Genomic DNA, 15678 nt, shown 5'->3' with positions numbered 1-15678 from the left:
TACTGTAAATTGTCTTAATTCTCATGGAGGACTCCATCTGAGCTTGCGTATTGTCATTGGCCTAAACTTCCAGTAATGCTTTGACTCCCTCACCCTGCCGCACCATTGCCTTTCAAAACTCCGCCAACTACTCTCGCAGCAAAGAAGCATGGAGCTAACACCACAATTTGACTTCAATGGGAATGCCATGGAAACTTCAGGGAGTGCAGTGTTGGGCCAGGATTCCCACTGCCCTGGGCAGCCCTACCAAGATGATTGTTTTAGGGCAGTTGAGCGCAGAGAATAACACTTGGCCCAATGCCTTCACTGAGCTTCCTGAGCTTTATCCTGTGTCTACACTCTACAGAATAAAGTTATCTGGGATTTTAAAAACTCGGCTGTCAATAAGAAATGCCATTTCTAGATGTGTTTGTGGGCCATGATGTCACATGCTGCCAAATCTGATACTATAGTTCTATAATAGTACGGAAACATCATGCTTTGATTCTTTAAAATAAACTTGTACGATAACTTTCTGAGATTCCAGGAAAATTTTTATTTCTCTCCTATGACGAGGAATATAGCATGGAGCGGTATTTTCTGAATGCAATTTACGTTAGCTTGAGCAATGTAAAGCGTATCAACACTGTCAGCAAATTCATAACATAAACTCCCAAAAGTAAAATTCCAATGACTTTTAAGACCTGTCTAATGGATGCGAAACAGCCCGAGCAGCAGTCCTAGCTGTGGATGTTGTGGCTTTTGGAAACACAAATGTCCCTGGAGTGATTATAACTGCCTTTGGCCGCAGTACCTTTCAATGGGGGACAGGTCAAGCCAACCGAACCCGGGAAGTTGTGCAGCTGTTCAGGCATCTTAGAGTTTATGCTTACTAAGATGTAACCGAAGCTTTCAACTTTCACCATGTTACTGTAAACTAATTATAATGGCGCATCATCTTTACAACTTGGCCTTTGGTTCCATGTCCGCATCTAAAGTTCATTCTCAGCACATATGTCCTGATATAACTTTTGCCTGCCCGGGGCATTCCTAGAATTTAATACGGCTGCCCTATCCATGAGGATGAGTAACATAGTCTTTCCCCCAATCCTGAAGGAATGAATGGTCGCGTGCCAGGGCAACTCGCCACCGATGTTACTCTCTTTGATTTGTATTTTCAAAGCAGTGTTAGCCAAACTCTACCTTCTTCCCCCGCAACTCCCAGCAACGTGTGTGAGTTTTCCAATTTAAGGCAAACTTTTTCATTCCCCAATATATCTAAAGTGATGAGTACTTTGGATGCTTCAGAGACTTTAGTGTGCAGCTTGCAACAACAGATCTCACATTTCTAAGGCAACCAATGCCCGTCTCAAGTGTGCTCGACAGATAGGATCTCTCTTCCTTCCTGAATTTTTAAGCCTGCAACATCCTTGGGGTTCATGTTGACTTTTCATGAGTGCACCTAAAATAGCATTCCTTTTTTGCAGACCAAAGACGTTCAAAAAGCAATGAATGAAGGTCAATTTGATACAGCAATTCAACTTCGTGGCAGGTAATAATCAGAGAGGATCTCTCTTCCTTCCTGAATTGGCCTTTGGTTCCATGTCCGCATGAGTTTAACGTGTGCAGTCCTTTATGACAATGTTGTTCTGCCTTTTGCATGATTTCTTGGTATCCTTTTCTTTTATCTTGACATTTTCCCCCTTTATCTGTCCATGTCCTTTGCAGAAGTTTTCAGAGCAACTTCAGAACCTACCAACTTTTGGCTCACAAGGGCGAAGTTCAGAAGAAGGTTTGTTCTTGAGTTGATCGTGTTAATTTTGAACCAAATCTATTTTTGGCAAAAAAATATGACATTTTCCATCACTAAGTTCACCACGCAAAATGACATTGCAGTAAAGGTCTTCTGGGACTCTGTGGGTTTAACCAAATCTGTAAACTTCCCAACCTGGTTAACTGATACTTCCTCTCACTGCTAAACCTGAGAGATAACGCCTAACATTCCATCCAATCTTTCCTGTTCCTACTCTGCCCCTCTTAGCTTATCTGATCATGTTCTAGCCAAAGCTACATCTCCCTGTCTATTGTAAGACAGCGAACTCAACGATGCAGGATGCGGCTGTTTTCACAGGCCAACTGGCTAGATTTGCAATCTGAGATCGCAAAAGGATTGGGATACCACATCGACAGAATCTGATGTTGATTCTGCCTGGGAATACTTTTGCAAAAGCTTATTTCTCTTATGCACCAGTTTTTCCCATCCCACCTGTGCCAATCCTATCCATCTAATAGGCCTTATCCATCATCCACATTGAATACTGTGGGGAGGCAGTTGAGTTTAAGCTGTTTCCTTTTTCAACATGGAAAGCTAATCTGACTGAGGGTAACTTTAGTTCATTCCGTAGGATCGCAACAAGTGTATATGCATCCCGAGGCAACCTACAAAACATAATCTGCTAATCGCAAGGCTGAACTCGTCAACCAGTCTCCTTCCTCAAAGTCATGGTGGCACCTTGTTAAATCGATCTCTGCTGTATGCTCCCCTTCCATCACCTCCGTCACCTCAAATGGCATCACTCCAGAATATGCCCGTGATAAGGCAGAATGTGCAAACTATGTGTTTACCTCCAAATGTCATGTATCCAGCCCTTCCTTCTCTGTCGTCATCTTACCCCCTCATACCCAATATCTATTGAACCTTATGTCCTCACCTGAGAAGGTAGAGGAAGTTATGTTTAACCTTGACCCTGATTCAGCGCTGGGCCCAGATGGCACCAGATGGCTCTCAAATGCTGCTCTGCTGTTGTTCTCTCCACTGTATACATTCTTCAGTGTGCCCCTTAAACTTTGCCCAACTTCTGGCAGAATGAAAGTCGTCAAACACCGCTCCCGTCCACATGAATTTTGCAAAAATAGATTCTATCAACTACAGCTCAGTAAGCTTGCTTCCAATTATAAGTAAATTCATGGAAGGCATCATTACTGCTGATGTCTTGTATTTCCTCTTTTATAAGATCTGATCTCTGATCATCCATTTGGATTCCATCCTGGTCATTTAACTCTGGACATTCTGCTGCTCATCTCTTAGCATTCAGCAATATTTGGAGGTGCTAAATCTCAAACAAGAGGTCATGGCCATCTTCTTGGATACATCTCGGCATTAACCCGATCTGGCCTCCTGTACCATACCACCTACATCCCTCATTTTATGACTTCCTCTACTCACTTAGTGAAAGTGTTGCTCTTTATAAAACCTTTATCAGTGGAGGCTGGAGTTTCCCAAGGAAGAGTTTTGGGCCCAGTTTTGTTTCTCATTGACATAAACGACCTATTTGATGCTCTATAAATTCTTATTTTCCTTTTTGAAGACAACTCCATATTGTAGGGTACAGTACCCTATCCCACTGACAGGCCAACAGCAGCTGTGTCACTCTGCTGATTTGGAAGTGTTTCTCAACCTTTGGCTCCAGCAGGTTCATCAAACTGACCAACGTATCTATTTCCACAATCAGCCATTGGAAATGTTCACTCTCTAGAAGTTCTAAGCCCCACTATTAGCCATGACCTATCCTGGGCCAACCATACAAGCAAAGCTGCCTCCAAAGCTAGTTGGAGACGAGGCATACTCCGTCGTTCCAAGCCTTCCCTTGGAAAATCAGTACTACTCTTAGCTGACAAAGCCTTTGCATGTAGCTTAATGGAGAACTGCTCTCCCATATAAGCTGGGAGTTTGCAAAAACTCCCGTATAAGCTGGGCGCTTGGAGTTTGCAAAAAGCACCTAAAGGACTCTCAGACTGTCAGAAACAAGATTCTGTGGGCTTTCATGTGTCTTTCACTGAGGAGATGCTTCCGTCTGGCCACTCTGCCATAAATCCCAGATCAGTGGAGTGTTGCAGTGATGGTTGTCCTTCTGGAAGTTTCTCCCATCTCCACACAGGATCTCTGGGGCTCAGCCAGAGTGACCATCGGGTTCTTGGTCACCTCTCTTACCGAGGCCCTTCTCCCCCGATGGCTCAGTTTGGCCGGGCGGCCAGCTCTCGGTAGAGTCCTGATTGTTCCAAACTTCTTCCATATAAGAATTATGGAGGCCACTGTGCTCTTGGGAGCCTTCAATGCAGCAGAAATTTTTTTTGTAGGCTTCCCCAGATCTGTGCCTCGACACAATCCTGTCTCTGAGCTCTGCAGGCATTTCCTTCGACCTCATGGCTTGGTTTTTGCTCTGATATGCATTGTCAGCTGTGAGACCTTATATAGATAGGTGTGTGCCTTTCCAAATCATGTCCAATCAATTGAATTTACCACAGGTGGACTCCAATCAAGGTGTAGAAACATCTCAAAGATGATCAAGAGAAATGGGAGGCACCTGAGCTAAATTTCAAGAGTCATAGCAAAGGGTCTGAATACTTATGTCAATGTGATATTTCGGTTTTTTCTTTTTAATAAATTTGCAAAACTTTCTAAATCCTGTTTTCTCTTTGTCAGTATGGGGTATTGAGTGTAGATTGATGAGGGAAAAAATGAATTTAAACGATTTCAGCATAAGGCTGCAACATAACAAAATGTGAAAAAAGTGACAGGGTCTGAATACTTTCTGAATGCACTGTAGGTCAGTGAATTATCTCCCTTTTATCTTCAATTCTCCAATCTAGCTCTATATGCTCTTGTAGCTCTGGACCATCCCCAGATCCTCAAGGATGCATGCGTTTTCCAGTAATCCTTCCTGGTTAAACTCCAAAAATCCAGGCATTCTGTCAACCTCCACTTTTTTATTCCTCATTTCTCCCATTTATGGAGCAGCCTTTCTGAGGCTATTTAATCCCATGCTTCCTACCAGAACTTCAGCCAAGTGGTGCACTATCATTGCATGTCGATCGCCATCCCTACCAGCTACGCACAATCTTTTTGCACCTTATCTAACTCCCTAACCGAACCGGACCCACTCACTTACAGGTTATTGTATTCTCCCTCCTCTCTTTCCTCTTTTCCTGCTCATTCATTCCTTTGCTTATTGTGTCCAACTTTGGGCCCACAATTCTCTGTCACTTCCCTCTTGCAAAAGCCTCAATCTTGCAAATAATTAATCCATGCTTTTCTGTGTTGGGACCAGATTTAATGGCAGAAATGTTGCCAAAGTATCTCCCAAGAACCACAATAAATATACTTTTTTGGGAATCATTTAAATGTGATGCCAACTGCCATTTTAATGGTTAAACTAACACCAGCGTATGATTAGTGGGGTTTTTTTCTGAAGCGAGACAAGGATGCTTTTTGTGCTGGAGTGCAATTTAACCTTGGCAGGAAGGCATGGAGACTTCTTAATGAATAATTCAGTGCCTCAGTGTGTATCGTGCTTACATTGGATAACAGCCAATGAGATGCCATTTATGAGACACAAGCCTATGTTGTACCATGGAGGCTGACAGTGGATGAGTCTATCACCCAGAATCCTTTGCCTTATGCTTCAGAAATTCGGGCATACTTATGAAGGAGACACGAAAATTATTTTTCACAATCAATATTGACATATTTCCTGGTATCAAGAATATGTTTCTCCTTCTCATTCTTCTTACTTTTACCAGCAACAGAAACTCCATAATCAAGTGAGTCTAGTAAATCAATATATACCCTATCTTCCGCATTTTCCATATCAAGCGGTTCATCAAAATAAGGTAACCCCCGCTGTAGCCATTAAGCCTGGTGTTGGGCTAGCGGCTAGGGTGCCAGCTTAGGATAACCAAGGATCCTGGGTTCGAATCCCGGTCGATCGCTGAATTAACGCCAGGGGGGTTGACTCAGCCTGTCATCCTTCCAAGGTCGGCAAATTGAGTACCAGTTCACTGGTAATTCCCTGTGTGTCGTAAAAAGGTGACAAACAGGGTTGGCGGCAGGAAGGGCATCCGGCCGTAAAACATTGCTTCAAAAAGGGGACCAAAAAACAACAACAACCACGGTCCCCGAAAAAGGCCAACCCCCGCGAAAAATGGCCTCTAAACGGTGGTTAATATTGACATATTTACACCTGGTGTTGGCTTAGCGGTTAGGGTGCCGGCTTGGGATCCTAGGATCCTGGGTTCGAATCCCGGTCAATCGCTGAGTTAACGCTAGGGGGGTTGATTCAGCCTGTCATCCTTCCGAGGTCGGCAAATTGAGTACCAGCTTGCTGGGATGAATGATCCCGGTGTGTACCCCGGTTTAGAATAGGTGCACCGTATCCCTGCGCATCATAAGAGCGTGACCAAGGGTTGGCGTCAGGAAGGGCATCCGGCCATAAAAGGATTGCCTCAAACAGGGAACCATGATTGTCATGGGGCCCGCAAGGCTAACCCCCGCTCTAGCGGGGAAAATGGCCTTAAAACGATCATTCATTCATTCACATTCATTCATTCATTCATTCAATCAATATTGACACTCTATTCCTAATAACATGAGGAAGTAGGAACTTCTCTCCATGAGGAACTCCTCTCCAAGAAGTTCTGTCGCTCAAGCTTTTGGGTCTCACTATCTGCCATGATCTTTCTTGGGAAAACCACATTTCCAAGCTGGCCTGCAAAGCCAGTCGCCGACTGGGCATCCTCCGTCGTGCGAAGTCCTTCCTAGGCACACCTGAGCTCCTCACCACATACAAGGCTTTCATCCGCAGCTCAATGGAATACTGTTCTCCCCTATGGGCTGGTGCTCCTGCCTCACACCTAGCTCGGCTTCACGCTGTTGAAACCAAAGCCTTCAGAATCATTGGAATCTCCCGTGATGAAGCTATCTCTGAGGGCCTTTCACTCACTCACCGCAGGCAGGTAGGTGGTCTTTCTGTCTTCTACCGACTCCTCTCCGGCCTTGCTCCCCCAGCTCTCTCTGTGCTCTGTCCCCCAAATATTCCTACAGGTCGCACAAGATCTGCCAGCAAGCCTCTGATGGTTAAACTGCCAAAATCTCGACTCTCTGCTCACCTTCACTCCTTCATTCCTCTTTTCTCCCGCCTCTGGAACAAACTCCCACTCTCCCTTCAATCCCACTCCTCCCTCCAGGTCTTTAAAACAGCTGTTCACCACCATGTCTTATCTTCCCCCATCCAAAACCTTGATCTTTTCTACCCCTGCTAATTCACCCCAGATCCACCTTGTTTGAAATTCCAACTTCTTTCCTGGAAGTCCTGGCAGTGTCCATATGTTTTATACCTCTCCCACCGCCCCCTTCCCATGCCCCCCCCCCCCCAAAGCCCTCGCCCTCTCTCAGATCTCTCGATGTCTCCATGTCTCTCGGTCCCTGCTCTCAAATGTTGTGTTTGTGTCCTTCCCCCTCTCTCCCCATCTTGTCTACCGCTCCCGATGTTATATGTTTTATGTGTCGGTTTGTCTTTCTGTGTGATTAATGTTCGCTCTTTCACGAGCCTCGATCTTGTATACAAAAAAAAAAAAAAAAAAAAAAAAAAAGTACAACATTCAGTTTATGAAATGTGATGTTATCATTTATGTCCTTTTGTAACTATTATTTGATCTAATTAAGTAAAAATGAGAAAAAGCAATAAAGACAAAACAATTGTCAAATGCTATGGGAAATACAAATGATCACGAAACACATCTTTTCACGCATCTGGAGTACATTGTGTGTTGGCTTTATTGCAGAAGTCTAATCTCATGAATTAGTTAAACGATACCAGGCATCAGGTTCATGGACTGACAGAGGATCAAAGTGGAACACAAGCTGACAAACATATCGAACATGAGTGGAAGAAAGGGAAGAGTTGGGAAAAGGGGATGGAGAAGTGGTCAGCAAGAGTAGAACAGAGCAGGGGTGGATTTAACCATAAGGGAAAGCATGAGGTGATGATGGGCAGCACTCTTTAAGGCCTGGAATGAAGAGCACGAGACAACGGACATGACAACAACTATCAGGGATTCCTCTTTGTGGTCGTTATACTACCCCCCCCCCCCCCCCCCCAAAGTAAGTCGGGGGCCAAATCTTCCCCATTCTTCACTGCTGCCCGGATTCGTCAGGGCGGCGCAGTCATGGTCAGAGAGCCGATCAGTCCCCATGGAGCGGCCCTTTCCCTCTTGTCCCTTTCCCCCTGTCCCTGTCCCTGTCTCTGTCTCTGTCTCTGTCTCTCTCTTTCTCTCTATCTTTCTCTCTTTCTCTCCTTCTCTTTCTCTCCTTCTCTTTCTCTCCTTCTCTTTCTCTCTGTCATGGCCCTGAATTCAAGAAGGCGGGGGTACACCATCCTGGATGTGGAGGATCTCTGGGTCGCTCCTGCAAAATCGATGTGCTGTCTTCGTGTCGTGGGCTTATTCGAGAGAACTGTCCAGGGCTATATAACGATAACAACAACAACAACAACAACATATATGACAGGGAGTCGTTTCCACATGTGAGGGAGTAGAGGGATGAAGGAATGAAGGTGAACTTAATGACCTGGGCAGTCTGGAGGAAGACTAAGGAAGGGAAGGCAGGAGCAAGGCCATAAGATAGAATACTGAATGTTCACCAACCCCACCAGTTGTGGGTGAGAAGCAGACCTAGGGTCTTGGTCTCCTGTTTTGTTTGCTGTTCACTAACTCCTCTTACTATTTTATCCTCTAACTCTACTACTAACTCTACTACTGATTTTACGATTCTCCAACTAACTATTTTGGCCGATGTCGGCCATACTTGTGCCTGAGGCCCCTGGGAGGCATGTTTAGTTAATTTAGTTAGTGTCACAAAATTAGTTAGTGTTAGGCTTGTAATTCATAGCTGTCTAAAGTCTTTTCGTCATGGTTAAATTAAACAACACTGCCAAATAGGCAAAATGTGTCAGGGGACTATCAAAAGATTAAAGCCTTACAATTCTGGTAAGGCAGAAGCCATAGAAAATGCCATGATGCACCTTGTTTGGTGAACCTTTCTTGAGAATAGATACACCATGAAGTATAATTTAGTGCTGTATATGTACTCCTGGTCCCTAGTTTTCCCTCTCTTTATCCCTCAACCTCTCATCTCCCACTCTTTGTGTGCGTGAGTGTGTATATTATTAGTTTAAGGAACTAGAGCAGAGTTCTGCTCTTTAGATGTACTCGATGCTGCAATATGCCGGCATGTTTTATTATATCTTACAGAGTGGTTTCCGTATTGGAATTATGAACGTGGGTGCACCGGCAGCTGGAATGAATGCAGCGGTGAGAGCCGCCGTACGCTGTGGCATTAAGGAGGGTCACTCCATGTGCGTCATCCATGATGGTTTTGAGGGACTCAGTAAAGGAGAGGTTAGTGATGATTTCATCTATCCTGTTTATTTTCTCTACAATACTCTTAAATTGTTTATTAATTTTTTTCTGGGGAAAAAATAATAATTCTGGAATATAACCTCTTTTTTCTGCTCATTTGCTTTTTATATCTTTTTTCAATGTGTTTTCCAATTCTTGTATTTGTAGAACTTAGATGAAAAAGAGGACTAACTTTATTGTTGCAATTTTCTTTGTTTTGTTTTCAACATTAAATCCCCTTTTTCTCTAATATATATATACTAGTGGGGTTACCCGTGGGAATCCCACGGGCATGGAGGTGTATCGTTGCGATCGGTGCAGCCGTTTTTGCGGCACCCGAGACAATAACGTTAGGTGGGAGTCCAAACCTGAAAATGCTGGAGACCAAAGCTGAAATTGGAAAAACAATACAGCGTATTTTACTCCAGGGGGTCCCAGGATTACCCACCCAAAATTTCGTTGCGATCGGTTCAGCCGTTTTTGCGGTACCTGGGAACGGACGGACGGACAGACAGACAGACAGATGGACGGACATTTGGTGAATTATAGCAAGATAAATATTTTGTATTTATTAAGTGTGTAGTTCTATTGTGTTTGAATTTTGTTCCTTGTTCTCATATGTCTCATTAGTTATTTCTCAGGGACATGGTCGCACGATTATACCTGGCTGACGGTTTTGGCTACTTCATTAACCTTGGAGGATTTAATTGGTATTACTCCTGAGTTTGGTAACTGGTGCGTTGGAACACGCACGGGATACAAATGACATTCCTGTTTCAATTCCTGCAAATTATAGGTCGTTCGGTAATTCTTGGAGCTAATTTGCCAGTGTGGTCAGGAATTGGCTCAATAACGGTTGTTGGGTGGTTGATGTTCATGCAGCATTGTTTCTTTTCATATAAATGTAAACTGATCATGATAATGAAACCATGAGGTGTAAAATTGATACAAGAGAACATTAAAATATATTATTTATAACAAGCACAGTGCAACTCCATTAGTGCAGAAATAGTAATCATATAGTGTGTTCAAAATAACACATTGAGGCCCTGATTACAACTACAAGAGCAATCAGAGATTGCAGACCCTCACCAGGATGTGTTTTTAGTGGTTTTTAAGGCTTTTGTGTTAAAACAAATATGGCGACCGAACCACCTGACTGATGACGTCATCATCCCTTTTTTTCTCCACCAATTTATCTCTAGATTATGCTCAAGAAATTTCATCTTCATCAGATGAAGTTTTGCACTTGTCGAATTATGACGTCATAACAGAGGAACCGATGAATTTATCCTGTTATTCCCCATGGAGAGTTCTTTACAATGAGCCATTTGTCAATTTTATCTATGCAGCGCTTTCGGAGATATAGAGGTGCAATTTTTTTTGGTTTTTCCAAGATGGCGCCCGTACCACGTGACCTATGACGTCATAATTATTATTAAATATTCTACAGGTGGAGTTGCACTTATGGTGAAAATTTCCTGTCAATCGGGAAATTGTTTCTCTACAACCAACGGTTGCAGAGAAAATCATATTTAGTCTGTGCGGACAAAGAAACAAACAGACAAACGGACTCAAATGCAATACCCTCTCTTCTGGCGAGGGTAATGATAACCATCAATAACTTCAAGCACATATATTATTTCTAGGAGCTATCACACCACAACGGAAAAGATCCTCGAGAGAAGGTTTATCAAGTGTCAATCAACACGCACTTCCTTTATCCTCCAAGATGGCAGAAGGTATATACAAGGATATAGTCTCCTGTTGCCGTGGAAGGGAGGACTAATACAGGTGTATGACATTTAAACAAGGTAGGGTTCAATAATGTAGGTGGAAAGTTGCCGGTGCTTCTCTTTCTCCATATTGTTGACAAAATGCATGCGGGCCTGAATTTACATATAAACACAGCCACTGATTGGCGAGGGGCCTTCAACATTTTAGTGCTAGCAGCAAAAAATAAATAATTTTGAGAGTTCTCAAAGATAGCCACCAGATTTCTATCTTTATCATCATCGTTATAGGTGTGACGGACTTTACACCAATCACACACCAAAGCATACTTAACAATCCATAAATCCATGACAAAGGGTACCTATCAATCATTAATTCCATCACTAATGGTACCTACCAATCAATAAATCCATGACAAAGGGTATCTACCAACAATTAATTCCATCACTAATGGTATCTACCAATCAATAAATCCATGACAAAGGGTACCTACCAAAACAGTTAATTACATCACCAATGGTACCTTCCAATCAATAAATCCATGACAAAGAGTACCCACCAACAATTAATTCCATCACTAATGGTACCTTCCAATCAATAAATCCATGACAAAGGGTACCTACCAATCAATAAATCAATGACAAAGGGTACCTATCAATCATTAATTCCATAATTAATGGTACCTACCAATCAATAAATCCATAGCAAAGGGTACCTACCAATCAATAAATCAATGACAAAGGGTACCTATCAATCATTAATTCCATCATTAATGGTACCTACCAATCAATAAATCAATGACAAAGGGTACCTATCAATCATTAATTCCATCACTAATGGTACCTTCCAATCAATAAATCCATAGCAAAGGGTACCTACCAATCAATAAATCAATGACAAAGGGTACCTATCAATCATTAATTCCATCATTAATGGTACCTACCAATAAATAAATCCATGAAAAGGGTACCTATCAATCATTAATTCCATCACTAATGGTACCTTCCAATCAATAAATCCATGACAAAGGGTACCTACCAATCAATAAATCAATGACAAAGGGTACCTATCAATCATTAATTCCATCACTAATGGTACCTTCCAATCAATAAATCCATGACAAAGGGTACCTACCAATCAATAAATCCATAGCAAAGGGTACCTACCAATAAATAAATCAATGACAAAGGGTACCTATCAATCATTAATTCCATCATTAATGGTACCTACCAATAAATAAATCCATGAAAAGGGTACTTACCAATCAATAAATCAATGACAAAAGGTACCTATCAATCATTAATTCCATCACTAATGGTACCTTCCAATCAATAAATCCATGATAAAGGGTACCTACCAATCAATAAATCCATAGCAAAGGGTACCTACCAATAAATAAATCCATGACAAAGGGTACCTACCAACAATTAATTCCATCACTAATGGTACCTACCAATCAATAAATCAATGACAAAGGGTACCTATCAATCATTAATTCCATCATTAATGGTACCTACCAATAAATAAATCCATGAAAAGGGTACTTACCAACAATTAATTCCATCACTTATGGTGCCTAGCAATCAATAAATCCATGACAAAGGGTACCTACCAATCAATAAAGATTATTGATTTTGCAAGTAATAATTTCTCCTGTATGGTGGAAAATGCAGCATTTTGGAAATCCTTACCGCATCTCCCTTTGTTCCTGGAAAACCGAGGAATCCACGGATGCCTGGAACACCCTGCATGGCAGACAGAATGACCCCTTTAAATGTCAAAGTCTTGCGAAGAATCGAGTGTGATCATTTGCGTAAGACCCGCTCGCAAGTCCGATCGTTCTTAACTGTGGAACTCTCTGTTTATGGTTGACTGTTGAGAGTACTCACAGGTATGCCTTTGGGTCCTGGTACACCAGTTTCTCCTCTTCGCCCCTCCACTCCCTGGGGAACAAAAATAAACTAAAAACTTGAGAAACAATGACATGGGCGGGGATAAGAAGCAGCAAATTTGATTGGTTGTGATGAGTTTAAATGCTGTAACATTTTGGCCAAGTAGTACTAAACGGAAGGGTTGTGAAAATGCTAAATGGAAGGCTTTCGCCGCCGTTGATAGTGTCTTACACACCGCCTTATTTAACACGTTACATTAGTTATTTGTGCTTGTTGTTTGTGTTCTTGATGAACGTTGCTAAAAACAGTAATTTTCCTGTTTGGAATGATTTCCAATTTACAAAAAACCCTTTAGAATTACACTTTATAATCCATTATAATTACACTTTAGAACCCCTTAAAAGTACCCTTTAGAACCTTTTATAATTACCCTTTATAATCCATTATAATGACCCTTTAGACCCATTAAAAGTACCCATTAGAACCCTTTAGAATTACCCTTTATAACCCATTATAATAACCCTTTAGAACCCCTTATATGTACCCTTTCAAAGCCCTTAGAACCGCTTAGAATTACCCTTTATAACACATTATAATTACCCTTTAGAACCGCTTAGAATTACCCGATATAACCCTTTAAAATTACCCTTTAGAACCCCTCAAATGTACCCTTGAGAAGCCTTTGGAATTACCCTTTAGAACCCCTTAAAGTCTTAAACATACCCTTAAAAGCCTTTAGAATTACCCTTTAGAAGCCTTTAGAATTACCCTTTAGAACCCCTTTAGAATTACCCTTGAGAACCCTTTAGAACTAATTAGAATTACCCTTTAGAACACATGAGAATTACCGTTTAGAACCCTATAGAACTCATTAGAATTACCCTTTAGAACTCATTAGAATTACCCTTTAGAACCCTTTAGAATTAGACTTTAGAACCCTTTGTAATTCCCCGTTAGATCCCTTTAGGACGCTGTAGAATTACTTTTTAGAGCGCTTTAGAATTACCCTATATAACCCTTTATAATTACCCTTTAGAACTCCTTAAACGTACCCTTTAGAAACCTTTAGAATTACCCTTTATAACCCCTTAAAAGCTCTTAGAATTACCTTTTAGAACCCTTTAGAATTACCCTTTAAAAGCATTTAGAACTAATTAGAATTACCCTTTATAACACATGAGAATTACCGTTTAGAACCATCTAGAACCCATTAGAATTACTCTTTAGAATGCATTAGAATTACCCTTTAGAACCCTTTAGAACTTATTAGAAATACCCTTTAGGACCCTTTAGAATTACCCTTTAGCATTACCCTTTAAAACCTTTTAAAATTACCCTTTAGAACCCCTTAGAACCTTTTAGAATTACCCTTTGGAACCCTCTAGAATTACCCTGTAGAATTACCCTTTCGAACCCGTTAGAGCTCATTAGAATTACCCTTTAGAATTACCCTTTAGAATTCATAAGAATTACCGTTTAGAATGCATTAGAATTACCCTTTAGAATCACCCATTAGAACTCAATAGAATTACCCTTTAGAACTCATTAGAATTACCCTTTCGAATTACCCTTTATAACTCATTAGAATTACCCTTTAGAATCACCCATTAGAACTCAATAGAATTACCCTTTAGAACTCATTAGAATTACCCTTTAGAATCCTTTAGAATTACACTTTAGAACCCTTTAGAATTACCTTTAGAACCCTTTAGAATTACATTTAGAACCCTTTAGATCTTATTAGAAATACCCTTTAGAACCCTTTAGAATTACCCTTTAGAATTACCCTTTAGAATTACCCTTTAGAATTACCCTTTAGAATTACCCTTTAAAATTATCCTTTAGAACCCCTTAGAACCCTTTAGAATAACCCTTTAGAATTACCCTTTCGAACCCGTTGGAGCTCATTAGAATTACCCTTTAGAATTACCCTTTAGAATGCATTAGAATTACCCTTTAGAATGCATTAGAATTAAACTTTAGAACTCATTAGAATTACCCTTTAGAACTCATTAGAATTACCCTTTAGAACTCATTAGAATTACCCTTTAGAATGCATTAGAATTACCCTTTAGAACTCATTAGAATTACCCTTTAGAATGCATTAGAACTCATTAGAATTACACTTTAGAATGCATTAGAACTCATTATAATTACCCTTTAGAACTCATTAGAATTACCCTTTAGAACTCATTAGAATTACCCTTTAGAACTCATTAGAATTACCCTTTAGAACTCATTAGAATTACCCTTTAGAACTCATTAGAATTACCCTTGAGAACTCATTAGAATTACCCTTTAGAACTCATTAGAATTACCCTTTAGAACTCATTAGAATTACCCTTTAGAACTCATTAGAATTACCCTTTAGAATGCATTAGAATTACCCTTTAGAACTCATTAGAATTACCCTTTAGAACTCATTAGAATTACCCTTTAGAACACATGAGAATTACCGTTTAGAACTCATTAGAATTACCCTTTAGAACACATGAGAATTACCGTTTAGAACCCTATAGAACTCATTAGAATTACCCTTTAGAACTCATTAGAATTACCCTTTAGAATGCATTAGAATTACCCTTGAGAACTCATTAGAATTACCCTTTAGAACTCATTAGAATTACCCTTTAGAATGCATTAGAATTACCCTTTAGAACTCATTATAATTACCCTTTAGAACTCATTAGAATTACCCTTTAGAACTCATTATAATTACCCTTTAGAACTCATTAGAATTACCCTTTAGAATGCATTAGAATTACCCTTTAGAACTCATTAGAATTACCCTTTAGAACTCATTAGAATTACCCTTTAGAACTCATTAGAATTACCCTTT

General features: G+C 40.8%; 1 protein-coding gene across 2 annotated transcripts in view; it reads left to right on the top strand.

Moving 5' to 3' along the window:
• LOC137434331 (ATP-dependent 6-phosphofructokinase, muscle type) overlaps positions 1-15678 on the top strand; it is a 153724-nt gene that overhangs the window by 82876 nt on the left and 55170 nt on the right. For both annotated transcript variants that reach the window (XM_078785498.1, XM_078785497.1), the window contains exons 12-14: positions 1467-1531; positions 1708-1771; positions 9067-9213. In XM_078785498.1, the coding sequence (XP_078641624.1) occupies positions 1467-1531; positions 1708-1771; positions 9067-9213 (276 nt within the window). The remainder of the gene's footprint in view (positions 1-1466; positions 1532-1707; positions 1772-9066; positions 9214-15678) is intronic.

Source organism: Myxine glutinosa, chromosome 10 (genome assembly GCF_964187855.1).
Source record: "Myxine glutinosa chromosome 10, kmMyxGlut1.1, whole genome shotgun sequence".
Taxonomy (NCBI): domain Eukaryota; kingdom Metazoa; phylum Chordata; class Myxini; order Myxiniformes; family Myxinidae; genus Myxine; species Myxine glutinosa.
This window is presented reverse-complemented; position numbering and strand designations above follow the sequence as displayed.